The sequence below is a fragment of the Saccharomycodes ludwigii genome, chromosome VI, assembly GCF_020623625.1.
Source record: "Saccharomycodes ludwigii strain NBRC 1722 chromosome VI, whole genome shotgun sequence".
Classification (NCBI taxonomy): Eukaryota; Fungi; Ascomycota; class Saccharomycetes; order Saccharomycodales; family Saccharomycodaceae; genus Saccharomycodes; species Saccharomycodes ludwigii.
This window is the reverse complement of record NC_060205.1, coordinates 755,916-783,275: the sequence shown is the minus strand read 5'-3', so window position 1 is coordinate 783,275 and position 27,360 is coordinate 755,916. Positions and strand designations below refer to the sequence as shown.

General features: G+C 31.8%; 12 protein-coding genes across 12 annotated transcripts; 6 read left to right on the top strand and 6 right to left on the bottom strand.

Annotated features, from left to right (window-relative positions):
• Positions 1 to 116: 116 nt before the first annotated feature.
• On the top strand, positions 117 to 1,973 carry GPI16 (GPI-anchor transamidase subunit GPI16; the record flags this gene model as incomplete). The annotated part of the gene is made up of 1 exon (XM_046079614.1): positions 117 to 1,973. The coding sequence occupies one exon, from the start codon at positions 117 to 119 to the stop codon at positions 1,971 to 1,973; it is 1,857 nt and encodes a 618-aa protein (XP_045933238.1).
• A 149-nt stretch (positions 1,974 to 2,122) lies between these two features.
• Positions 2,123 to 3,124, bottom strand: IKI1 (Elongator subunit IKI1; the record flags this gene model as incomplete). The annotated part of the gene is made up of 1 exon (XM_046079613.1): positions 2,123 to 3,124. The coding sequence occupies one exon, from the start codon at positions 3,122 to 3,124 to the stop codon at positions 2,123 to 2,125; it is 1,002 nt and encodes a 333-aa protein (XP_045933237.1).
• A 434-nt stretch (positions 3,125 to 3,558) lies between these two features.
• On the top strand, positions 3,559 to 8,388 carry KOG1 (ubiquitin-binding TORC1 subunit KOG1; the record flags this gene model as incomplete). The annotated part of the gene is made up of 1 exon (XM_046079612.1): positions 3,559 to 8,388. One exon carries the CDS (start codon positions 3,559 to 3,561, stop codon positions 8,386 to 8,388), a length of 4,830 nt encoding a protein of 1,609 aa, XP_045933236.1.
• A 427-nt stretch (positions 8,389 to 8,815) lies between these two features.
• Positions 8,816 to 9,934, top strand: ABZ2 (aminodeoxychorismate lyase ABZ2; the record flags this gene model as incomplete). The annotated part of the gene is made up of 1 exon (XM_046079611.1): positions 8,816 to 9,934. The coding sequence occupies one exon, from the start codon at positions 8,816 to 8,818 to the stop codon at positions 9,932 to 9,934; it is 1,119 nt and encodes a 372-aa protein (XP_045933235.1).
• Positions 9,935 to 10,004: 70 nt separating this feature from the next.
• Positions 10,005 to 10,829, bottom strand: BUD32 (serine/threonine protein kinase BUD32; the record flags this gene model as incomplete). Its single annotated transcript, XM_046079610.1, has 1 exon — positions 10,005 to 10,829. The coding sequence occupies one exon, from the start codon at positions 10,827 to 10,829 to the stop codon at positions 10,005 to 10,007; it is 825 nt and encodes a 274-aa protein (XP_045933234.1).
• A 276-nt stretch (positions 10,830 to 11,105) lies between these two features.
• On the bottom strand, positions 11,106 to 13,349 carry MES1 (methionine--tRNA ligase MES1; the record flags this gene model as incomplete). The annotated part of the gene is made up of 1 exon (XM_046079609.1): positions 11,106 to 13,349. One exon carries the CDS (start codon positions 13,347 to 13,349, stop codon positions 11,106 to 11,108), a length of 2,244 nt encoding a protein of 747 aa, XP_045933233.1.
• Positions 13,350 to 13,879: 530 nt separating this feature from the next.
• PEX3 (Pex3p) lies at positions 13,880 to 15,355 on the bottom strand (the record flags this gene model as incomplete). Its single annotated transcript, XM_046079608.1, has 1 exon — positions 13,880 to 15,355. One exon carries the CDS (start codon positions 15,353 to 15,355, stop codon positions 13,880 to 13,882), a length of 1,476 nt encoding a protein of 491 aa, XP_045933232.1.
• Positions 15,356 to 15,725: 370 nt separating this feature from the next.
• Positions 15,726 to 16,292, top strand: LRP1 (Lrp1p; the record flags this gene model as incomplete). The annotated part of the gene is made up of 1 exon (XM_046079607.1): positions 15,726 to 16,292. The coding sequence occupies one exon, from the start codon at positions 15,726 to 15,728 to the stop codon at positions 16,290 to 16,292; it is 567 nt and encodes a 188-aa protein (XP_045933231.1).
• Positions 16,293 to 16,924: 632 nt separating this feature from the next.
• Positions 16,925 to 18,577, top strand: UBX5 (DNA protein crosslink repair co-factor UBX5; the record flags this gene model as incomplete). Its single annotated transcript, XM_046079606.1, has 1 exon — positions 16,925 to 18,577. The coding sequence occupies one exon, from the start codon at positions 16,925 to 16,927 to the stop codon at positions 18,575 to 18,577; it is 1,653 nt and encodes a 550-aa protein (XP_045933230.1).
• Positions 18,578 to 19,423: 846 nt separating this feature from the next.
• On the top strand, positions 19,424 to 20,668 carry GPI8 (GPI-anchor transamidase; the record flags this gene model as incomplete). Its single annotated transcript, XM_046079605.1, has 1 exon — positions 19,424 to 20,668. The coding sequence occupies one exon, from the start codon at positions 19,424 to 19,426 to the stop codon at positions 20,666 to 20,668; it is 1,245 nt and encodes a 414-aa protein (XP_045933229.1).
• Positions 20,669 to 21,160: 492 nt separating this feature from the next.
• Positions 21,161 to 24,238, bottom strand: KSP1 (putative serine/threonine protein kinase KSP1; the record flags this gene model as incomplete). Its single annotated transcript, XM_046079604.1, has 1 exon — positions 21,161 to 24,238. The coding sequence occupies one exon, from the start codon at positions 24,236 to 24,238 to the stop codon at positions 21,161 to 21,163; it is 3,078 nt and encodes a 1,025-aa protein (XP_045933228.1).
• A 994-nt stretch (positions 24,239 to 25,232) lies between these two features.
• On the bottom strand, positions 25,233 to 27,305 carry SCDLUD_004731 (uncharacterized protein; the record flags this gene model as incomplete). The annotated part of the gene is made up of 1 exon (XM_046079603.1): positions 25,233 to 27,305. One exon carries the CDS (start codon positions 27,303 to 27,305, stop codon positions 25,233 to 25,235), a length of 2,073 nt encoding a protein of 690 aa, XP_045933227.1.
• Positions 27,306 to 27,360: the final 55 nt, after the last annotated feature.

The following is a 27,360-nucleotide window of genomic DNA, read 5'->3' as shown; positions in this document are numbered from 1 at the left end:
TTTCCGCTTTGTAAACACCTCAATTGTATAATTCTTACTTTCGTTTTTCCCTTCCCTTTTTTGTTGGCCTAGGAGAAAAAAAGAAATATTAAACTAGAAATCAAGCAACTCTACGTATGGTCTTCCCAGCAACCAAATTAATAACGCTTGTAGCACTTTGTGTTATCGTTTTCATAGATATTTGTCTAGCGTCACCTTCATCGTTAGTTGCTATAGAGTCACAAAATGAAATAAAATATCCGTTTGAGGAAAAACTTACATTAGAACCATTACCCAATAATTTTTTATTTGCTTCATTCCAGTTTTTATTAGCTTCAAATGATTTCTTAATAAATAAAAAAAACATAGATCCTAGTAAATTCACACATTACACAGTTTTCCCCAAGTCTATCTCGCCCATCCTAGAACAGACAGATACCAAAAAATTGTCTTTAAGATTTACCCATGGGTTGTGGGACTCTAAGAGCTGGGGTAAGCTACCACATAATGGCTACAATTCTGGCGGCTCGGGTGTTGAGATATGGGGACTAATAGAAGCTAGAAACAATACAGATGCTATGAGTAAATGGAACCAATTAACTAATCAATTGAGCGGATTATTTTGTGCATCTATAGATTTTATTGATTCATCAAAAACCACTTTCCCATCTAATTCTGATGTTTTCTTAAATAATTTGGAAAGCATCCCAATGACTGATCCTTTGGAAAATTCCTTATTTTTGATGAGAGGTTCTTTAGCCAATGAACCAATTTGTACGGAAAATTTAACACCCTTCATTAAATTGTTGCCAAATAGGGAAAAATCCGGCATTGCTTCCCTACTAGATGGACATAAGGTATTCGATTCATTTTGGAATTCGATGTCTTTAGAAGTTGACACTATTTGTTCTGATGATGGTATTTGTCACTATGTTTTGGAAATATTGGTTGAAACAGTGCTTAACGTCCCTCAGTTGCTAAGTAGAAACAAGAATCCTATTCCTAAACCGAGTACCAGTGACGAACTAAGATGCGATCGTTCAAAAAACACCGATGAAGTGCAATGTTTTCCATTGCCCGAAAAAAGTAATTATGATTATCATCTTTCTGATTTATTTGGTAAAAAGGTGAATGGCAATAATTTGCTATCTGAAACGTATTCAAAGGTCTGCATGGTTAGTGCTAGTGCCGAGAATTGGAAAATTTTTATTAAAATTGGAGATGATTACTTCAGCACAAGTGATAATTGTTATAATTTAAACGTGGATTCGCCAATTGACTTTTTCATAGAAACAGAAGATAGCTCGGATGTTAGTGTCAGAGAACATGCACCGGTTCATGTGTCAAGATCTTTAACAGGGTACAGTCAAGATAGGGGAGGACTACGTATTTCCTTCTGGAATCCATCTGTTGATAAAAACATCGACGTTGTCTATTTTGAAAGTTTACCATGGTTTATGCAGCCTTACTTGTCCTCGTTAAGCTTGGAGTCAGATGCCAATACGATTAATGATGAGCTAGGCGAAATAATTAAAGATACCTATTTCTTACCCGCAATTGATAGAAAAAGACCCTCTCATATCGAGTTTCAACTAAATGTTCCAGCAAACACCACAATCACAATGAGCTATCAATTTGATAAACCCTTGTTAAAATATGCAGAATATCCACCAGATGCTAACCATGGGTTTGAAATCGAGTCGGCATTTATTGCGGTCAAAGGTTGGAGTAGCGATAGCCACAAAAAAGGCAGGGAGGAAATATATTTCCTAAGAACCCCCACTTTGTTATTATCCTTAAGTACACCAGATTTTAGTATGCCATATAATGTGATTATTTTAACTTCGACTGTTATGGCCATGATTTTTGGAATGATATTTAATATGATGACCAAAAGATTCATCACTGTACAAAAAGCAGACGAAATAGCATCCAAATCTAAGATTCGTCAATTGGTTGGCAAGTTGAAAAACTTAAAAAGGGTGGCGAGTTGATTTTTATGTATAGTTAGCGTGGTTCAATGATATTATCCACATTTAGTATACACATATATATTTATTAAAATTGAAATGAAAATAAAAGTTTGAGAAAGAGAGAGTAAAAAAAAAAAAAAAAAAGAAAAAAGAAAAACCCAAAAGTAAAACTAAAATGGATCTTCATAGGGGTCCTCTTCATCGTAATCATCGTCTTTTTCAAATTCATATACAATTGCACCACCTGAGTTAAAATTCTGTGCTTCTAAATATGGTAATTCAACCTGCTCTTTAGCACGTTTCTGCTTATCCGAAATATTCAAATTAAAAGTTGTCAATCCGTTAAACATATCTTGATTATTCATTGATGTATCTGAAATTGTTGCACGATCTTGCTTTCTATCCCTTACGTAATCACTATAGTTGATATATGAATGAGTTTTGGAATCGATTACAAACTCAAATATCAAAGATCTTCCGGACTTCCTTTTATTTGTCAAGGTCAAGTTATATGACTGATAGTTATTTAATCCTCTTGGAACAATAAACTTATCATTCAAACAGGCTTCCAATTCTTCTTCATCCGCAACATACTTATTTGTATCCAAATTTGGAAAGGTTTCAAAAATATTAGTAGCTATATATTTCAATAATTTTAGTGTGTTTGGGTAGTAACTTTGCATATGCTTTTGATGATAGAGGGGATTATTAGTATGATTTTCGTTCTCGTCTATATCCTTATGATAAACCACACATAGTGTAGTATGTGGACTGAAAATAGCTTGGATAAATTCTGTGATTTCAGTATTATTTATGTAATTAATTGAATCGACTATCAATAAAATCCTGTAAATATCCGTTGTTTCCTTTTTTCCATTTTCCAATACAGAGTTTAAAACATGTAATAATTCTTTAGTGGAAGTAAAACGTGATGCATCTATAAATTCATCGCAATATGATGGAGTGTTAGAAGTTTCGAACGATATATAGATTATTTTCACGTTATTTTTGGCATTATGTGTATTATTTTTAGTGTGAAAGGCAATCTCGTGTAATACACTAGTTTGGGCAGTTTGTGCCATTGAATCTATAATAAGGTATAGAGGAGAGGTATCCTTTAAAGAAAATAAGCGTTTCAATAACACAGTGGGATTATGGGTTGTACTGGCCATTATCTATAAGTTAACGTTGTAAAATAGCAAGCAACTTTTCTTTTATTTTTGTTTTTGTCTTCTTTTTTGTTTTTGTTTTTGAACTAGCAATTAGCATTATTGCTACATAACAAAAGCTATTAAAAGACAAACGGATAGAAAGAAAAAGAAAAAAGAAAAAAAAAAATGTATATACGCTAAATATAAATATATATATATATATTTTTTTTTTCTTTTTTCTTTTTTCCCGTTCTTTCTTCACCAATCTTACTTTAACTTGACTGTAAGTTAGAACACTGTAATTGCTGATTTGGAATAGTCATATTCTTATTTGATTCTGTAAATTGCAAAAATATATACATACATACATACATACATACATACATACACACACATATATATATATACATATATATATATATATAAAACAGTAAATAAATAATAAAAATTAAAGCATGACTGCATCTAGTAGTTCTGATCAGATACTACTAAAACCATTGAACCAAAATCCAAGACACGGTTTTGAAGAAGAATACGAATCTGAACAATATTTAACTGAATTGGCTACAAATTTCATCTTTTATTTCGATGACAAAAGACATAGAACAAATGCAAACCCAGTTCCAGAAAAGGAAAAACTACAAGATAAAGACAAATTTTACCAGCCAATAGAAAATTGGAAAATCGGAAAAGAAAGAGTAAAAACAGTTGCTGCAGCTTTAATTTTATGTCTTCATTTAGGTGTGGATCCACCAGATGTAATCAAAACACAACCTTGTGCTATATTGGAATCTTGGGTTGATCCCTTAAATTTTCAGGATTCCAAAAAGGCAATCGAGGCAATCGGTAAAGCTTTACAATCTCGTTATGAAATGCTTTCATCTAAAACTAAATACAAGCAGGCATTAGATCCTTGCGTGGAAGATTTAAAAAGGTTTTGCAATACTCTAAGAAGAGCCGCAAAGACAGAAAGAGTTTTATTCCATTATAATGGTCATGGTGTTCCCAAACCAACACCATCTGGTGAAATTTGGGTTTTCAATAGAAGATATACACAATATATTCCTGTATCTTTGTATGATTTACAAACGTGGTTGGGTGCACCTGCTATTTATGTGTGGGATTGTAATCAAGCCGGGAACATTGTTGAAAATTTTCAAAAATTTACTGCAAAAAGATTAAAAGATGACAGAGAGGGAAGACATGATTCAGCAGCTTCTTCTCCAACCGAAGCCTACAAGGAATGTTTCCAACTGGCCTCTTGTAGAGAAGATGAACTGTTACCCATGAATGAGGAATTGCCAGCTGATTTATTCACCGCGTGTTTAACTTCACCTATAGAAATAAGTGTGAAAGTTTATTTGATGCAATCACCATTGAAAGATACAAAATATGCAATGTTATTTCAAAATCATGACAATATTAGAAATCCGGATGGAAAGAATTTTACAAAATTACCCGATATTACGATTCCTGGGAAAAGTTCAGATAGGAGGACTCCCTTGGGCGAGTTAAATTGGATTTTCACAGCTATTACGGACACAATTGCTTGGACTTCTTTACCCAGACCATTATTCAACAAGCTATTTAGACATGATTTAATTGTTGCTGCTTTGTTTAGAAATTTTCTACTGGCGAAAAGATTAATGGCTTCGTATAATTGCCACCCCATCTCCGATCCCCCTTTGCCAAATTCGGTTATAGACCACCCCATGTGGGACTCATGGTACTTGGCTATTGATCAGGTTTTAACCAAACTAATAGAAAGTATGAAAAATCCAACAGATCCGGATTCCCAACAGATGTTGTTAAATCCAAAAACAAAACCGAACGATGTGCTAAATAAATATAAATCAAGTATTGGTTCGCTGAGTACAATGTCCTTGGTGAATCAAACAGCTGGTGGTAATAGCCAATTGATTCAGAATTCCAATACCAACAATAACAACAACAACAACAACAACAACAACCTGAGCAATCTACCGGCTAATAATACCTCTTATCAGCAGTATTCTGACTTTTTTGTTCAAAACTTAACAGCATTTGAGCTATGGTTGAAATATGGTTCAAATACAAGAAATCCCCCTGAACAATTGCCTATAGTATTACAAGTTTTATTATCACAACTACACCGTAATAGAGCTTTGATTTTATTATCAAAATTTTTGGATTTGGGTCCTTGGGCGGTATATTTATCTTTATCAATCGGTATTTTCCCCTATGTCTTAAAGTTGTTACAAGGGCCCTCCAACGAAATGAAGCCAATTTTAGTTTTTATCTGGGCAAGAATCATGTCTATTGATCACGAAAATACACAGGAGGAACTAATTAAAGAGGATGGTTATATGTATTTTGTACGAATATTGTGTCCTGAAATACTTCAGCAACAACATTACAATGGTAGAAACTCATCCAATGGGTTGGTTTTAAATGTTCCGGTAAGTTCAGCTTCACAAAGATATCAACAAGCTTCAAGCGGCAGTGCAGCTCAACAACAAACATTTCACATAAGTGACGAACAAAAAGCCATGGCTGCCTTTATTTTGACTTCATTTGCAAGGGACTTTGAGGTTGGCCAGAGATGTTGTTTTAATGCTGATATCTTACCACATTTGAAAAATCTAATTGATGTCTCAGATACACCAATGTTGAGACAATGGTGTATCATTTTGGTTGGTGAATTATACAAAAGAAACCCACTATACAAGATTGCATGTTTGCATAACAAATTAGAGAGGCAGTTTGATATTTTTGCAACTCTAATCAAATCATTAAAGGACCCAGTACCAGAAGTTAGATGCTCTGCCATAGTAAGTTTATCAAATTTTCTTTCTGACGAAGATGAAACTGAATTAATCGCTAAAACGCATATGAATTTAACGTCTCAAGCTAACACTTTACAACAACAACATTTAATGATTCAAAATAATCCACCACAGCAGCAACAAAATAGCAATTATCATCATCGAATTCAACAACATTTGCATAGAATACAAATAGATTTACACTTATTACAAAATTTTGCCATTAAAGAGATAAAATTACAAGAGGTGAAAATAATTGTTTCTGCACTAAGCTTGCTAAATGATGGTTCTCCTATTGTTCGTAAAGAGTTAATTAAGTTTCTATCCAAGGTGGTTAACACCTACATCAATTTTTTTATTGTCATTGCATTTAATGAATTACTTGAAGAAATTTTATCTTTGGAAGTGCCAGGTGGTGTTGGCGGCATGCGTGATGAACATAAAAAGAACGATTTGGTGGGACAAAACTCCATTTTTAATACCATATGGAAATCTGTCTTAATTTTGTCCGATGACCCGCATCCGGAAATCAAGTATAACGCGGAAACTGTGATTAATTATATTTTGTTGGCTATGAATGAAAACGCTGATTTAGGTAGCATTGTTGTAGAAATGGAAAAATATTTCATAAAAAGAAATGAAGTTGGTGGACGCAACATCAATATTTTTAACACTACTTCCAACATTAACACCAATAACCAGAGTAGCAGTGATAAAAACATAATCGATGAATTTTCAACGGCAAAAAATAGAAATTATCAACCAAAATTAATATTCGGAAATGGTAAAGATTTTAATAAAGACATAAGCAAAAATTCCAATGGTAGTGATAACAAGGATGAAGATGAGCCTAAAACACTAACGGCAAGGTTCATCAAAGTTTTACATGGATTTGCTCGTGAGTGTTATGTTGAACGTAATAACGATAAGAATGATAGGCCTGGAACTTCTAATAGCATGATTGCAAGCGACACCAGTGCTAATGGCGGAATTAGCAGAAAATTGGCCAAACTATCTTTGTTAAATGTGCCATATGGGGTCGAACATAAACCACGCACACCAAGATTTGAATATCACACTCCGCCCGCCTCTTTATATGACATTGATATTCCAATAGAGTCTACATTTATAGATTACTCTAAGGAATATTTCCAAGAACCCCAAATGAAGAAAGATGAAGATGATGAGCCAGGCAGTACTGTTTATCAGGCAAGAGAATGGCGGAAGTATAGAAATGATAATATAATCAAAAAAACACAAAATAAAAAGGAATTATCATTGTATGGCGAGTGGAATGCTATATACCGAACTGCTTACAACAAAACACACCCAAAAATATTCAAATTTACTCAATTTGAAGACTATTTGGTAACTGCAGACGACAGAGATAATATCAGATGTTATGATTGGGAAAATGACGTTATATTATCCACATTTTGTAATGAAAACCCCTTTGGTACCAAGATTACTGACATGGATTTTATAAATGAAGATGATGTTCCCCTATTGGTAACCGGCTCCTCTGATGGGATTATAAAAATTTTCAAGAATTTTCACGATGTGGACAACGTAGAAATGGTTTCTTCATGGAGGGGATTGACCGATATGCTACTGACGCCAAGATCAACAGGTCTATTAACTGAATGGCAACAGATACGTGGTACTTTGTTGGTAACTGGTGATGTCAAAATCATTAGGGTTTGGGATGCTTTGACAGAAAACGTGGAAGTTGATATACCTGCAAAAACATCATCTTTAGTAACATCACTAACATCTGATCAATTATCGGGTAATATATTTGTTGCTGGGTTTTCCGATGGTAGTTTAAGATGCTACGATCGCAGATTAAACCCAAGGGACTCTATGATTAGGTTGTGGCGTTCCGGAGTGGGCAGTAAATGCGGCAAGTCTTCTTGGATCACCAATGTCCATATGCAAAGGGGTGGTTACAGAGAGTTGGTCAGTGGGAATTCCAATGGTGTTATTGAATTATGGGATATTAGATACCAAGACCCTGTTCTAGGGTTTAATGAGCAAATGACTGATATGAATGGTAACGGTGGCGTCATACCTACTATGAGTAATTCAGCCGGCAATTCCACAACCAATTTCAATACTAATATAACAAGTAATAATGTGATTTCTAAAGACAGCAAAAGCTCTATGGTTACAATGCAAGTGCATGAACATGCGCCTATTATTGCATCTGGTAGTAGAAAAATTAAGATATGGACTACTTCAGGCGATTTAATAGCACAATTTAAAAATACTTATCGTAGTTCTTCTCACAATAATAATACCTCAACAAATTTAGGAGATATGGTTAGCAGTTTGACACAAGCTTCTAGAACATCACCGTATCTATCCTCTTTGACTTTTCATCCACATAGAATGATGATTGCTGCTAATAATTCGCACGATACGTCGATTAATATTTACAAATGTGAAGAAAAGACCCTAACAAATAATGATTTTTATTAAATAGTTATATATATTAATACATACAGTTGGAGCTTATGATTTGATTATTTTGTTTAAAAAAAGTATTCTTATTTCTTGTTCTTAATCTTAATCTGGTTGACGTTGGTGCTGTTTCGGCTAATTTTTTTTTTTTTTTTTTTTTTTTTAGGTTGATATGGAACATCACTGAAAGACTCTGTGTAATTTTCTGTGACAAAACCTAAATCATAGGGCTAATGAAATTTCTATGAGCAATAAAAGAAAAAGAAAAAGAAAAAAAAATATATATATATATATATATATATATAAATTCTTTTCAGTAATGTTTAAATGTAGTCAGGTAGTTGCTGTTACCGTTATAACACACATAGTCTTTCCAGTGTTATACTAATACAAAGCATCCATTTACAACAACAAAATTGCAAATAAAGAACTTCTGTCCTTCGTAATGAATAAAGAGGAGTTAGTAGATATTGTAGAAAGAAAAGTTATTGATGCTAACTACAATTATAACAATGTTAATAGTACTAGCGATTTTGAAATTTTAACAACAATAAGATATGACCCATATTTATCCAAATCTTATGATTGTATTAGTGACAATAATAGCAACATCGAAACCTTACTGGAATCAATTGGCTTATTTTTGGATCCAAAATTAATATTGTCAAGCAGTAACAGTATTGCTCATGAAACTGAAACAATAATAAATCCAGATGATAATAATAAGACGAGTAATAATAAAGATTTAATGTCAATCTATTACCAGAGGTTTTTCCTACTAGGTGAACATTTGAAAAGAATAAATTTCACACTACAATATTTTAATTGGGATTATGAATTGAACATTCACTCATTATTGGTTTTACTAGTTCAAGCATTACCTTCGAAAGAAAATACCGAAGATGTTCAAAAGAAAATGAACATTCTATTAGATGATGACATTTGCTATAAGATGAGAGTTTTGATCAATCGTGCTGGACAGATTAAAATTGAAGCGCACGTATTGCCCTTGACACTTCTAGATAATAAAAATGACAGAGAAGAGTGTGATTGTTATATACTTGATACACTATTTAGTGGATTTGTTTTGCCAACCAGCAAGAAGTTTAAAAATAGTATCGTACCACCGATATACACAGTTTATATTGACACAGAACCATTGATTCCTTCTCCCTTTACAAGTTTTAAAACTACCAAAAGACAACATTATAACAGAGCAAGAGAGAGAATGTTAGAATTACACAAGGGCAAAGAGGGACCATGCGAAATATTGGTTTATAATACCAATTATGAAGTGATGGAAACTTCCTTTTGCAATGTATATTTTAAAAAATATGTCGCTAACAACAAAGATGACACTGCTAAGGATTGTTCCTCATATTATTACTATACACCTTCTTTATCTTCTGGTTGTCTATGTGGAACAATGAGATATTATTTACTTAGGAAAAAATTGGTTAGTGAAGTTAAATCTATAGATGTTAGAAAACTAAAAGATGGTGATGAGGTTTTATTATCTAATGCGATTCGAGGATGCTTTAAAGGTCTGATAGTTAAAAGTTAGGCGGAAAAAAAAAATATGTACATACGTATATATATATATATATATATATATATATATAATAAACACTTTTTTAACCAATCATACTTCTCTTTCTGCCTCTTAATCTAACCTCCTCAAATCTTTTTAAAACTTGCTCTAACTTGGTGTAACGCTCCTTGTCATCCTTTCCCAGGCTCATTTCACAATATGCCTGTTTATAACCTTGTAATAACCATTGGTTATATTTCTCAGCAAATAGAGAGTGTGTGCTTAAAATCGCTCTTTCTAAAACGTACAAATCCACACCTTTATCTTCAGGCATAGTAGAATATGAGCTTAAACCAAAATCAATCAAATAGGGCGACCACTCATTGGCACTATTTGTTCCAGATGAAGTATTATTATCCAATAAAATATTTGATGATGTTAAATCGCCGTGTACATAATCGTTACAATGTAAAATACCAATTTGTCTCCCGACAGAAACCAAAACTTTTACAATTTTGTCCTCATCAAATGGATCTATGTTTTTTTGGTACCATAAATAATTTTTTAAATTACTAAATGTGCCATTGGGTAGAACACATCCAACTTTTGCCTGCCATATATATCCATTGTATGGGTCGCAGCAAATTAGTTGCGGTACATTGATACCGGGGATATTGGATAATTTGGATAATAATCTACCTTCAGTTAGAGTTCTATGCTTTGTTAATGCTTGATCTATACTTGGATGTCTATATTTCTTGGCAGGTCTATATTTGATAATATATGAGGCATTAGAAGCGGTAGTATAAGGATTATATGGATGAACATTTGTTTCGAAAACTAATGCTTCTGCACCTTGACTGATTAATTTGACTGGAATGTTAGGAGTTAAATAATCTTCAACTCCTTTGATTATATCGTCGATCATTTTATTTTTGTGATTAATTAATTTTCTTTTCTTTCCAGCTTTGTATACTATAATTGAGTATTTTGGTATTAAATATTCAAAAATTCTCTATATTGAATTATAAAAAGAAAAAAAAAAAAACAGGCAAAACTTTTTTTTTTTTCCTCTTTTTTTTTTTTTTTTTTTTTTTTTCTATTTCAAGAGTTTTGTTGACTAATAAACAACTAAAAAAAGGTTTTCTTTTATACAAAAATAAAAATAAAAAAAAGTATTATGTAATAAACTCTTTTTTATTATTTAAACTTGTTGTCCAGAATATTTGGATCTCCATTCATCAATTTTCTTTTCATCAATACGTTGAAACAAATATTCGGCTTTATTAATATTGTGACCACCCAAAATAGATAGGTGGAATTTATTGTCAATTTTTAAAGCAGGAGCATTCAACATTTTATAAATCAATTCAGCTGTTTCTGGCATAAATGGACAGATAACGGAAGCAACAGTGTAAATAATATTCAAACCAACACCAACAACAGCGTCAGATTTTGCTGGAAATTCAGAAAACAAACTGTTATCCAATTTGTTTTCTTGCAAAAACAAGTTACCGCGAGAACTTAAAGACATGGCTAGTTCTAATCCACGTTTTTCATGAGTATGTTCCATTTCGTCAATATAAGACTCCAAGATCTTGTTTATATCGCTTGTCAACCCAGAAAAGTTATCCAAGTTTTTGATGTCATAGTCAGGAACAACACCATTATATTTTGCATTAACAAATTTGACCAGTCTGTTAACCAAATTACCCAAATTGGCCAACAATTCACTATTATTTCTGGTGACAAAATCACTCCAAGAAAACTGAGAATCACTGGATTCTGGTCTAACAGAAGCCAAATAATATCTCCAAACACTTGGAGAAACTCCGATTTCTTGAGCATTGTTACCGAAGACACCGATACCTCTACTCTTGGAAAACTTACCACCTTCATATTGCAAATATTCTGTGGTACTTAAATGATGCAACATTGTCCAATTTTCTTTTGTACCCAATTGAGAACCTGGGAAAATTACAGAGTGGAATGGGACATTATCTTTGCCCATAAATTGGTACAATTTAACATTTTCCGGATTTTTCCACCATTTTTTCCAATCATCCGTGTAATTAGCAGTTATAGAAACATATCCAATTGTAGCATCAAACCAAACGTACAAAACTTTGTTCTTGTACTTTTCTAGCGGAACTGGAGTACCCCAAACCAAGTCTCTGGTGATACACCGTGGTTGTAAACCTTCCTTTAACCAAGACTGAGTAATAGTCTTGGAATTTTTGCTCCATTCCCCTTCTTCACTGGCTTTGTCCACCCATTTTTTAATTTCACCTTCTAACTTATCTAAACATAAAAATATGTGTTCGGAGTTTCTTGGTTCTGGTGTGGCGTTATCCAATTTGCAACGTGGGTTGATTAGTTCAAATGGATCCAATAAGCCACCGCACTTATCACATTGATCACCGCGAGCATCTTCATAATGACATTTAGGACATTCACCTTCAACATACCTGTCAGCTAAGTAAGCTTTATGTTCTGGACAATACAATTGCTTCATGGATTTTTCCTCCAAAAATCCATTGTTATTTAATTTGGTGAAAATATCTTGGGCAATAATGGTCTGTTTTGGAGTTGTTGTTCTACCAAAACGATCAAACCCGATTTGAAACCAATCATAAACTTGGGCGTGAATTTTGTGGTATTTGTCACACAATTCCTTAGGGGAAACCTTTTCCTCCAGAGCTTTTGTCTCAGTAGCGGTACCGTATTCATCGGTACCACAAATAAACAAAGTGTTGTAATTTCTGGCCTTACAATACCGAGCATAAATATCGGCACTTAAAACACTACCAATTATGTTACCTAAATGAGGAACATTATTGACATATGGTAAAGCTGAAGTGACCAAAATATTTTTCTCATTTTCCCTTGGTAGAATTTTACCATCAGTGGTAGTATTTTTTAAAACTTTAAAGGTTTCATCGATGTTGACAGCACCTGAATGTTTAAACTCAGATGATTGACGTGGAGTTTGAGTTCTAGCAACTTTTAACGCGTTGGTTAGGATATCTGGTAAGTTTTTATAGGTGGAAAATTGATCAGCATCCAAAGCATAAGCGTCAGCGAAAACAATTAAGTTGGAAGCAGTGACTGGGAAAACGTCGCTATTGTTACCAGAAAAAATAATTTCGATGGCCTTAGTAACAACTTCCTTTGAGTGTGATGATGTTTCCTTGTATAATAATGGTTCTAGTGTGGTGATGGCGTATTTGTCGACATTAAAATCATTTAAAACGTATTGTAAAATGGCAGTAGTGTTGAATAATTTGAAATTATCTGAAACTAATTCTGCTTTGGTATTTTCAGGATCAATAGTTAACGATGGATTCTTATTTTTATTTGCAAATTCGATAGCTAAGGCTATTTTAATATTATTGGCAAATTGCAATTTGTGAGAATGTGACTTTTCTTTATCAAACGAAATCTTCATATTTGTATCGTGATATATATATTTTTTTTTTCTTTGTAGCTTTTAACTTTTATTAATTTTATCTATATGTAAAAAGAAAAGATCTTGTAGATGTTAAATGTTAAAAGTCAAATAAATAGTTAATAAAGCAAAAGAAATAGACAAATCAATCAAAGCATATTGTTTTTTTTTTTTTTTTTATTACTCATTAAAAAAGAAAAAGAAAAAAATTTTTTTTTTTTTTTTCCATTTCCATAGAAAAATGCATCGACCGATTTACACTATAAACGAATTAAAAAAAGTAAAAATTAAAAATTAAAATTGTTCAAGTAAATAATGAAGATATCCTCTTTTCTATATTACCCATCTATTGAAAATCACACCTGTTATTAGAATTAACAAACAAATATATTAACACATTATTTCAATTCTTTATCATCTTATTGAAAAAAACCACTTTTCTTGAATCTAAAATTAAATATTATCCCTCAATTCCTAATGGAGGAGGAAACTAAATAGTATTGTTATGCAGTCGAATATTAAATAATATATTAGATATTACTATATACACTAGCACTTAAATCATCTAACTCGGGTATCGAATCTATTTTATTCAATAAAGAACTATTATTTTCAGTGGTTGTATTGGTAGAACCACTTAAGGATAGTATATCACCATCACTGTTATTCACTAGTATATTCTTATCTATTATGTCTTTACAACTTAGAGATAATAAAGCAATTTGAAATGTAGCTTCGACAACACTATTGTCATCTTTATCATTACTAGAATTATTACTTCTTTTCTTAGCCAGTTTAAACAAGCATCTTTGTTCTATTTGGTTCATTAAATATTGGAAAGATTCATTAACCAAAGTCTCTAAAACTATAGAGGAAGCGGTACTTTGTATAATTTTTTTAGTCTCGTCAACTAATTCTCTAAACTCAAGATTATTATTCGCATTATCTTGATTTAATATTTTTAGCACTTGAGGGTTAACTGATTGTTGCAACACAAATTGTTCTAATGAAGTAGCAGGTAATAAAATTGCACTTAACAAAGTGTTGGTATTGTTACCGTTAACAGTGCCACCATCTAATAATAATTGTTCATTTGTCTTGAATAAAATATTACTAATTTTAACACTAAATTCTTGAAAAGTTAAAGAATCTTTGGGCCCCAAATAATTGAAATTTTCAAGTACCTGAGCCTCTATAATTTTGGAGTATTTTGTATATCCCCTGTTCAATAACCACCAGGATAATGACAAAAATGCTTGTTCGTTACAATACTTGATATCATACATGTTATTATAGCCATTTTTCTTAATATTCAGTTCCAAGTTATCCTCCTCTTTTGCTCCTTGTTCATCGGAACGCTTAATATAAAGCAAGGACTGAAGCCATGAAATTAAACCATTGTTACTTTTATTATTAGTGGTGGCAGTTCCATACTCTTGTAAATCATATTGTAAATATTCTTTTCTTGCTAAAATATTCAACTGTATTCTAGTTAACAATAATAGACTTGATAGAGTGTATATACTAACACATAATTTCGTAATACTTTTTATTTTTAATGCGTTCCATAGTTCTAGCTTACTATTACTTGTATTTCCATTAGTATTAGCTGGATCACTTGATTCAGCATTAGTCGACGCAGTTGTAGTAGTGGTAGTGTTATTGTTTGTATTTACTGTATTACTTTTCAAAGTTAAGACTATGTCATCCAAATCTAGGAAATTATTTAAAATGATTGCAACCACAGGTAACAACTCATAAACAGTATATATTGAATCTTGTTGAGTTTGTTGGAATCTCCTTTTAATTTGTTCTTTTAAAAACCTTTTTTGTTGTAATTTGAAAGATTGTTTTTTGATCCAATTGTTGAGTAAATAGACACCTATTGAAGTGGTTGTGATTATTGTAAATACAGATAGGATTATTGTAATTAGTAATTTCTTTTTATGTCTTTGTAAAAAGAAAAGTTTATTATTATTAGTAGTAATGGTTGGTTTAGAAGTCATCTTTTTCAGTCCCTTTATTTATTTATTTGTTTATTAATTCTTTTACTAAATGGAAATAAAGAGAATGTTACTGTTTATAATTAGCAAAAGGATAGAAATGATAGCAAATGTTTGAATATTAAAAAAAAAAAAAAAAAAAAGATAAAAAATGTTGTGCTTGTGCACGTGTTTCTTAAGACAATTTGCCGTTGCGCTTATTTCACAATCTAAAATAGTAATTAATAGTCGGGTAACTCATATGCTTTTTTACTTTTTTCTATTTTCTATTTTTTTGTATGTAATAAAAAAGAAAAAAGAAAAGAGTCGAAAATATATTACACTAATCCATTAAAAAGACAGAATAAAGCAATAACATATCAACAATTTCTATATGGCTGAAGAAACAATCAAATTCAACAAATATGTTTCATATTTGAATAAACAATTAGACTCATTACTCAACTCATTACAAACTGAGTTGATTAACAAATCATTGGATGATAAATTGATGCAAGTAACCACTTCCAACAATGCAACGTTGAATAGATTAGAAATTTGTAATAAATATGCCTATGTTTTAAGCTCTCTACTCTTTGTTTATATGAAATTGAATAATACCAAAGATTTATCACCTATTCTGAAGGAAATATCAAGGGTTAGATCGTACATGGATGAAGCAAATAAATTGAAGGATCTTGCTAATATTCCCAAACAGAATGATGAAAAGAAGAAATCCTTTAACCATTCTAGTATAAGTGAGCAAAATTTTACAAAGGGGAAACATACAAGATTTAATCAAACAAATGAGGAAGGTAGTAGCTTAAAAGATAATATTTTAGAGAAATTACATAAAAAGACAGTGTCACCAAGAAATACCAAAAGCTTATCTTCTTCAACTAATAGCAAAAAACCTGGGAAAGTTGATAAAAAAAGGAACACGGTGAAGAAGGGGAAATAAGATGGAAATTTTATAGAATGTTTATAAAAATTGATTACTTAATTTAAGGTAACTTTTTTGTGTATATTAAATAAACATTTAACATATTAAATTATGATAAATAACATTGATTGAAAGTATTTAGCTAATAGATTTAAATGTTAGCAAAAGTTTTTAATTAGTGGTGAGATGAGTATCATTATATTATATAAGCCCTAACTCTGCCCTAACTCTGCCCTAACTCTGTCCTAGGAAAGCCCTAAGCAAGCCCTAAGCAAGCCCTAAGCAAGCCCTATCATTTTAAAAACATTTTTTCTTTTTTTAGTCACAAAAAAAATCAAATTTCCTACTATTGATTATCATTCTATACGATACATAACTGGGTCACCTTTCTTTGATTCCAATTAAATGTTTTTTTTTTTTTTAACTTTATTTTACTTTACTTTTCCTTACTCGCCCCTCATAAATAATACCATTTATTCTTTCTTCTTGTTACAACAATACTAATACTTTTTTGTAACTCAACTCAAAATTGATATATATCCCAAGTTTAGGATCAACAAGTTCTTTTTTTTTTTTTTAAAAAAACTGTATAATATTCCATCGCAACAATAAGAAACTTACATCTTTTTAAAGACCCAAAATCACAAACAATGGTATCAGAAGACGATATTGCCACTTTTCTGGCCATTACAAATGTCGACTCAACAGATATAGCAAAACACTTCATTGATATGTCTGGTGGAAATTTAGATACGGCAGTATCTCTATATTTTGAGCATGGATCAACTATTACCCACACTAATAATAATAATAGTGGCGACAACCACACACCAACAAATAACAATGATGATCTGGCACTTGCTGAAAGGTTACAAAATGAAGAAAACCAACGAATCGAACAACAACAAGACAACAACAGCGTCAGAGAACCAATTCAAGTGAGACATGAAACTTTAATAGATACTTCAGAAACAATTGTTTTCCCAAACGTTTCATTTGGAGGAATTGGAGGCAGATTTAATCCATTAACTTCTATTTCCACTAATCATCCAAGGAGTGTATTTAACCAAAATCGAATAGAGATTCTTGATGACGATGATGACGATGATGATGATGATAATGATTATGATGACGATGCTGATGATGACCCTATTGATGAATATGACTACAATAACTATGATGATGATGATGATGATGATAATGATCACATGGATGAATATAATAACGATGAAGACATAGAATTTATTTCTGAAAACTATCGTTCAAGATCTAATCATACTCGTTACAATAACAATAATAATGACACTGAATATGGTGAAGACGAATTTGACCGTGTTCATGAGGTGGAGGAAGAAGAATATGACAATGATGATTATGATAGACCTTATCCAATACGTACAAATAATCGCCACAGAACGCATCAAGAAAAATTGGCAATGTTATTCAGACCGCCTTTTGATTTAATACAGAATATAACTTTAGACGAGGCTAAACTAGAAGGCAGAAGATCCAATAAATGGATCATGATCAATATCCAAGCAGTTGATGTTTTTCAATGTCAAGTATTAAATAGAGATTTATGGAAAGATGGAAGAGTGAAAAGGTTGATTAGTAACAACTTTATTTTTTTGCAATATCACTACGACACCATAATAGGACAAAACTATTGTCAGTTTTATGGCTTATTAAACGGGAAAGACTCTTTACCTCATATAGCTATACTAGATTCTATAACTGGTGAAAGGTTAAAACAATGGAATACACAAGTTCCTGCTACAGAAAGTTTTATCAACGAGCTCGATGAATTTTTGAGTTTGAACCCTATTCCTGGTACTGCTCAATCAGAACCAATAGAACAAAAAAGCTTGGCTGTCGTTTCTGGCACTACCTCTGATGATGATAAAAATATTGACACAAATACTGCTTTTAGTGGTACCGATGATTCTATTAAAAAAGGGGGGGGGACAATAGAAGAAGAAGAAAAAGAAGAAGAAAAGCAAGAATTAAGTGTATTTGATTTAATTGAAGCTGTTAAACGTCCAGAACCACAAAATACACCTGGCGTAACTACAAGGTTGCAAATAAGGACAAGCACTGGTCGTAGAATAGTACGTAGATTTAATATTGAAGATAAAGTACGTGCTATTTATGAATACGTTAAAGCTGATTTGGGAGAAGATCTTAATGGAGTTAGATTTTCCTTAACTACACCACAAAATAAAACAAATTTGTTAGACATGTTAGATAAGACTATTGGGGAAGCTGGATTAAAAAATAGTAGTTTATTACTTGAAAAAGAATGATATTTTAATTGAATCTATATATATATATATATATATATTTGGTTTAAAAAATGGCCACTCAAAATAAAGACGCTATGTTATTTATTCCAAGAACATTATAAACCATAAACAGTTGACATTACTCGCCCTTAATAATAATTACATAGTCGTATTTATAACATATATTCACTGTTAATACAATTAATTCTAAGCTTGTAATATTATATTTGATTTGAAAAGAATTGAAGTTTTTTCAATTAGCATTGTTAATTGTTGAATTTGGCCTAAATACTGCTAAAAATAAAAGTACAAATTTCACTACTAATTCTTTATATGTTTGGGGTTGCCCTTTTATTTCTATAAGTGTAGCTAAACTGGTAAGAATAAAAGACAACCCCCAGGAAAAGGATATATTTGAGTTACCAAAGAAAAGAAACAAAAAAAAACATTTCGAGGGATAATATAATCTATTTTTAACAAAGAAGAAAGGAAAGAATATGGTTTATTAATTGATTTAGCCCTTTCTCACGAATTTATTATAATTAAGTTGTACTTAAAATTTTGTCACAAATTTATCATTGTTGTTTTTGTTTACAAACGGTAAATTTTTACATATTCACAACATCCGCTTTTTCTTTCTTTCTCTGCGCTCGCAAACTTTTCGAGTCCCTCAGAAACCAAACAATCCAACACCAAAAAATAAAAATAAAAATAAAAATAAAAATAAAAATAAAAAAAGTTCGAGAACTATTATTATTATTAATCTTCTCTTATATTCAACTCTTCCCACTCTAGCATTGCCAAAAATTACAATAAGAAATAAACAAAAGCACATTTCAAGAAAAAAGAAATTATTCACAAATAAGAATGAATCTACTCACTTTGTTAACAACTATATTAATCTGTTTTTCGGTGCTAATCAATGCATATCCACAACCCTTAGCAACAGCTCATAAACACACAAATAACTGGGCAGTTTTAGTGTCAACATCTAGATTCTGGTTTAATTATCGACATATGGCCAATGTATTATCCATGTATAGAACAGTTAAACGATTAGGTATACCAGATTCACAAATCATTTTAATGTTAAGTGACGATGTTAGCTGTAATTCAAGAAACTTATTTCCAGGTGCAGTTTTCAACAACAAGGACCATATGTTAGATTTGTACGGTGAAAGTGTAGAAGTTGATTATAGAGGCTATGAAGTCACAGTCGAAAATTTCATAAGATTATTGACCGACAGGTGGGACGAAGATCATCCTAAAAGTAAAAGATTGTTAACGAACGAAAACTCCAATATATTTATATATATGACCGGGCATGGTGGAGCTGATTTTTTAAAATTTCAAGATGCAGAAGAAATTGCCTCCTTGGACATTGCTAACGCCTTCCATCAAATGTATGAGAAAAAAAGATATAATGAGATTTTCTTTATGATTGACACTTGCCAAGCAAATACCATGTACTCCAAGTTTTATTCCCCAAATATCTTAGCTTGTGGGTCTAGTGAATTTGAAGAAAGTTCTTACTCACATCATTCAGATGTAGAATTGGGAGTTGCCGTCATTGACAGATTCACATACTATTCTCTAGAGTTCCTAGAAAACATTAAAGATAAAACTTCAAACTTAACAATGAAAGATTTGTTTGATTATTTAACTTTTGATAAAGTGCACTCCCATACTGGGGTTAGAACGGATTTGTTTAAAAGAAATGTGTCTGATGTACTAATTACTGATTTTTTTGGCAATGTTCAAGAAATAATACCTGATTTATCAGATAGTGATGGTAATAATATTAAGCATGGTATAAATGACGAGGAAGATTATTATATCGAAAAGACAGTTTTAGATTTAGCTATAGAAGCTAGTGGAAATAGTAGCGATGTTTTGGAAGAGAACAAAACTAACACTTTAGTGCTAAAAGAAAATGACATTAATAAATATTTACACAACACAATTAAAAGTGGACATGATGCTGCCAATTCTAAGGGGGAAGGACCAATTACTTGGTGGAAAACATTGGCTAGCACCACAAATGGTGTCATATTCACGACACTATGTTTTATTTTATATAAGTTTGTTATTGTTACAGAACCTAAAAATTAAAGCATTTAGAAATATTAATTTTTGTATTCTTATGTATATTCATCTTCCTTTTTTCTTGTCTCTCTCCACTCCTCCATTATTATTGTTGATGTTGTTATTTGTTGTTTACTTTTGTTTATATTTTTATTATTTTAAATGGTTTTCTTGAAAAAAATTTAAAAGCTTTAATCATTGTAACTGATTTAAATAATAAGGTCATTTTTTGGTTTCTTGATGTGTGTTATAGAAGTAGAGTAAAAATATCTTTATTCTATTTAAATTATATAAGAATTTATTCCCTGAAAAAAAAAAAATGAAGATGAAAATGAAAATGAAAATGAAAATGAAAATGAAAATGAAAATGAAAATGAAAATTAAATATAAAAAGAAAGACTAATGATGATAATAATAATAATAATAACAATAATAACAAAAGGAAGAAAGGTGGACTTACATATGTCATACATGATAAAATATGTATCTAGTGCATTTTATATAATAGTATATTTTTAGTCAATCCTGATGTTGCTGTAACATAACCCAATTGTTTTTATATTGTTCCAAGGAGCCAACCAGATCACTTTGAATTGAACTCCTTCTTCCATTTTCCATATCGCCTCCGAATCCGCTATTAATATCATTATTATTGCTAGCATCGACATTTCTATGATTAGTAACAGCAGACTCAGACTGTTGTAAACCGTTAGTTCCATTGTTACCGTTTGTGCCGATAGTTCCAAAACTTTTTCTATAAGGACGAGTTCTAGCATCACTAAAACTACTGGCATTATGCCTAGGATGATAGGAGATTTGTTGTTGTTGTTGTTTGTTAATATCGCTGCTATCATTATCTTCGTCAGAAAACGTGAGTGCATGTTCATCAGTATCATAATGTCCACTACGACGGTTTTGATTAGGAAAAACATCGCCTTTCTCAATTGCTGTAGTGGACAAAGAAGCTAGCGTTTTAAAATTATAAAATGGAGCCTTGAACCCACCATAATGATTAGTACCATAACCAGTGTTATTTTTAAATGTGTACTTACTATTATCCAAATCACTAGTTTTACTGTGCTGGTGATGATAAGGTTGCTGCTGTTGTTTACTAGATGAAACCCTTCTATTATTGGCACTGCTAGCACTCGTATTAGTCGAAGATGGTGATGTAGAAGGAATCGGTGCGGAGTTGGTGTTTGAAGAAAGTAGTGTCGCACGGGTATCCCCATTATTACCAATAAATGAGTTTCTTGATGTTCTGTGGTGTGGTGGAATGTATAAATTACTAGTGCTATTCGAATCAGCAGAATTAGGTTTTGCATTAGTAATATGATCGTCACTTGATCTCCGAATATTTATATTGCTACCGCTGCTGTAGTGACTGTTATTGTATGTAGTGTTACTGTTATCATTGACATTCTTACTAACACCTTTAGCAGGATAATTTAGGCCGGCTTGCCCAAACGGGTTAAGTGCATTATTCACCAAGTTAGCATGTTCCTGAACAGGTGACTTTAATAGCTCTGGAACACTATCATTGCTGTTGTTAGAAATATTATTGTTGATCATATTGATAGTGGTATCTTCTAAGTCAAATTGAGTAAAATCATCATCCATATCACTGGTTTGGTTTACATAATCGTCCTCCTCCAAAGTAAACAATATATCATCCTCATGGGAGCTGTGGTCGTTATTACCTGCAATTGTATTATTCAAAGTAGAGTTCAGATGGCTATGTGGTGGTGATGGTGAGTGTTTGCTAATATGCGTGCTCTTCTTTTGTTGTTGTTGTTGTTGTTGTTGTTGCTGTTGTTGTAAATGATGATATTCGTGGAAAGTTGTTGTATTCATTGGTGGCTCGTCAGGGCTATCGCTCAGAACTCGGATAATGTTAGGCATATAGGCACCGCTGTGGCTGTTGTTACTAAAACTATTTGAACTTTGTTTTCCACTGCTATGCTTGTTATAGCCCTTACCAGAGCTGTTATTACCCGCATTGGTACTCAATTTCCACTTATTATGATGATCAAAATAACCCTCGATATACTTGTTTTTAACGCTTGGAGGTGTAAAAAAATCCTTGGTTTTAAACGAATTCTTGTTATTACTCGATTTATTATAATTGTCAAAGTAATTGTTAATGTGGCTATTAGGTGTTGGAATAGCCAACGGTTTCCTATTATTCTTGTCAATTTTCAGAGGATTGTAATGATTGGTACTATAACCATTGTTATAATGAGGACTGTGATATGAAGTACTGTTATTATTAGTGTATGAATTGTAAGGCTCAATAACAACTGGTTTAGAAGAACCCACCTGGCTTCTTTTCCTAAATCTATATTTGGGAACCTCTTCAGTAATTTTATTACTGGGCGTAACTTTGTTTGAAGGAACCGGAGTAATCTTGTCGACAGTAATTGGAGGTAATTTAGCCTGTGACTCTTTCTTTTCCTCACGCTCTTCTGATTTCTCTTCCTTATTCTGTTGTTTCTTGGAAAGTTGTTCCATACCCTCCACTTTAACATCTTTATATAATTCATAGTCTTCAGCGTTATAAATGTCATCATCAAAAGTATATGCTTTCAAATTCTTCTTCAATTCCTCCTTCATCCTCTTTAAATCTCTATGTGTAGGATCAATGGCTAGGGCAAATAATAAAACTTGGAAAAAATCAGGAGTCATTAACGAGAAAATATCAAAGAGAGCTTCCCTATTAGCAGCAAAATAACAAAAAGCTTTATCGGTTTGGTTAGCCACACTAAATGGATTTTTGTGGAAAACAACATTTAGCATGACAATTCCAATAGACCATATATCAACCTTTGCACAATCATAAGGCAAACCCTTCTCACTTCCATCTAAATTACTTTCAAACAGCTCAGGAGCCATATACCTTTCTGAACCAACATCTCTATCCATCGAAGTCTTATCAGTTGTAGCTAATCCCCAATCAGTTAACTTAATAGACCAGCTCCTGGTATCTGCAATCAAAAGATTTTCCGGTTTAACATCACGGTGATAAATCCCCTTACTGTGTACAAACTCTATAGCATCCATTAATTGGAGCGCGATATGTGTAACCATCTTAGTACTGCGTGGAACTAAATCAGCCTTAATGTTTTCATACAAGTCACCACCATTGCAATACTCCATAATAATATAAGAATCAAAGAAATCTAACAATTCAATAATATTTTTGTGTTTTCCAATCTTTGTTAGCATATCAACCTCGTGCAAAGCTTCGTAGCAGATATTGTTTGATAACTTACTTCTAATTTTTTCAGAAATGGCTGATCTTCTTTGTAACAGTTGGTGTTTCTTTTCATTTGAAGAATTATACATATCGTCGTTGATATTCTTGTTGGCAACAGCATCTTTATCATCACAGTCGTCAGGATCATCTTCATCATCATCGTCATCTATTTTAAAAATATATTTAATTGCAACCAACTTTTTTAATTTCACATCTGTTGCCAATGAAACATAACCGTAAGAACCCTCGCTAATATCTTCTATTTTTTGGTATCTATTATGAATAATTCCACCTTCTTTATACAATTCATAACTGGAATCAGTTACTCCATCTTTAGACATTTGTTTTCTGTATTCTGGTAAGATATTATCTTGTTAATAGGTGTTTTGTTATTATTATTATTAGTAGTAGTAGTAGTATTTCTATTTTCTTAATGACTAACACTTAGATATTGTTCAGTCTACTGGTAGAAAGTTTAAATATAACCTAAAATTGGGAATAGACGGAAGAGGGAAGGAAATATATATATATATATATATATATATACTTGAACAATAATGATATTAGGCTATACAACGTTGTTTTATCTGGAAATGAAATGCTAGTATTAAAAGGGGGGGGGGGGACAAAAATGACAGGGGACTGGGGAAAGGAGAAAGGCTATCCTATTATCTCTTTTTTTTTTTTTTTTTTTATTTTTTTTTATTTTTTTTTTATTTTTTTTTTATTTTTATTATTATTTTGATGTTATTGTTACTGTTAACTTGCTTGTTGTTATTCTGAGTATAAAAGTGTTAATTGTTGAAATTTGATTTCTATAAGTATTTATTATAGAAGTGTTTGGTTTATAAATAACTCAATTAGGAAAGTAATAATATCGATTCGTTTATATAACCTTTGCTAGTTGCTGTTCCGAGTAAATTACTTACAGCAAGCTAGAAATTACCAAAAATATAATTTGAGATAAGTAATGTTAAAAAAAGGAAAAAGAAAACTTTACAAATTAAGTTAGCAAAGGAAATGAGAATAAGTTGTAGATAGTAATATTTACTTTTTTTTATCTTTTAATAAAAATGAAAAGAGAGAAAAAGAAGGAAAAAGAAGAAAAAAAAGAGAAAAGAAATCTTAAAATGTTCTTTTCGTTCAGAAACTGCCGTACAGCATCCAATAAATATGATTAGGAATGTTATCACATGAATTTTTTATTTAATTTTTTTCTTTATAAAACCGTTTTCAAACCGCCCCCCGCCCCCTCCTCCCGTTATCTGGTGATGTCCGCTAGTCTCGGATCATCGGATAAAACATTCTTTTTAATACTATCGCTATTTTTACAATCTAAAACTGTCCTACGTGTCTCATTCCACCATGATCTAATTTAACGTTATGTTCGGTACATGGCGAGATATCTAATTTGAAACTTTTAGTTTCTGAGTCAATACTTGTTCTATCTTTTTCAACATATATCTTAGACTGAACGTAATCTGTTTCCGAATTATAAACTAAATCACACCAATTTCGTTGATTAATGAATTTTTCACTTAATGATCCATTACTAGACCTATTGGACTTAAAAACGTCACACATTTTTTCGTCAGTATCGTTGCTAAACTTATGTTTAGACTTTGATCTATGAGTCAACAGTTTTACCATTGCATCAGGTGGAGGGGTGTTCGTTATAGCACTTGATATAATATTATACATTAGTCTGGGATCTTCTGAACTTTTATGGCCTGCAACAGCTTTGGTTGAGGGCTCAAATTGACCAACACAGGTCAAATGAACATCACCACTTAAAATAGTGATCCTAACGCAATTTTTGGCAGCAAAATCCTGCAATCTAGCCATCAAATAGTTTCTTTCAGCTTTATGATGAAAGGAACACCAATGATCATTCAAATCGTCTAATAATTCGATGTCTCCATTGAATTCATTAACCAAACCATGAAACATCCATCCTTTTCTTGAGGCCCATTTAATTGGTGTCAATAACTTTGAATCAAAAATATTTTCTAACCAAACAAACCTGGGATACATAATGGGGACACCTAGCATTAAATACAAATGCTTATATCTACTAGAATTGTATTCTTTTTGCAATCTGGCAAAAACTGTGTCATATGTTTTTTTCGACAATATTTCCTTTAAAGATCTCTCAGTTCTGCAATCCAAACCCAATAGGGCTAAATCGGGGCCTAGTTTTGTAAAAATCGAATGTGATCTTTCACCAATAAATTTGCAACCTTGTTCGGAACCGAGAACCCAGCTAGGTTCCTTGAAATATCCATACACATCCTGTTCATCGCTGCTAAAAGGTGATGAAACCTGTTGTTGAAAAAGCATGTAATATTCATAGGCTACTTTCCCCAAGTTCTTGAAAACTTCATTATTCATTGTCTTATCAGGATACGAACCAAATCCATCAATTATATCGTGGTCATCATAGATGTTAATGGAGGGAATGGTGGCAAATGCGATTGGCAATTGTGTAATTAAAGTTTTCCCCATGGTACCTTTCCAATATCCGTAACCAAACCACTCTAAATAATTTTTCAAATAAAACTGTCTAATTTGTTTGGAAAATTCAGTATCGTATTCAAAATTTTGAAATAATAACTTGTGATGATGAATATCATGTTTGATTTTGGAAGATTTTGCATTTTCAGGGTATTTCTGTTTGATAAAATGTTCATCATTTTTATAATGCAACCATTCTAAAAACTTGGGACATTCAATTTTAACTCTATCAGAATACAGCTGATCGCCTCCGCCTAGCATAACATGGTAATGATTAGAGCTATGTCTCCTTAACACATCGTACCATAAAGATCCGTTAAATGATGAAGTATCAGTATTCAAAGAAAATCCATTACAAGAATATGAAATTGTGTTACAGTTTTGTTTAGCTGATGGTATATAGAATCTATAATGAGGTAAATGGTTGTCGTCGATAGAATATGTGATTAGTTGTTCGTTTTGTTCATTTAAGGTAATTTCAAATTCATACCTATAGAAATTTAAACAAAAATTGGGATCAGAGTCTTTGTATAAAAAATCTTTGTGGAAGCATACAACTTTTTTTGGTATAAAAGTAGTAAGACTACTGTTGTCCTTTTGAATGAAAAACTTGATGGGTTTAGGTTGTTGATTGTTGCCATTACATATTAGTAATATAGAACCTTTGTAAATGGACTCATTGTCTTTGTTTGTAGTAATCGAAATCAACCTTAGTATTGGGCCACAAACAATTCCATTATTTGCAGAAACAGTTTCCAAAAAAAAATTTTCTGAAAGTGGAGAATCATAATCTTTGCTTGGATTACAAGTTTTTTTGTACCGGGTATAATTCCAATTATCGAGTATGGTTCCATTGATATTATGATATTGATTATGACTTTTATCTTGGGTCATTATTGTGTCAAGTATCGTAGGTTTTTTTTTTTCTTTTTTTATTGATTTTATTTTT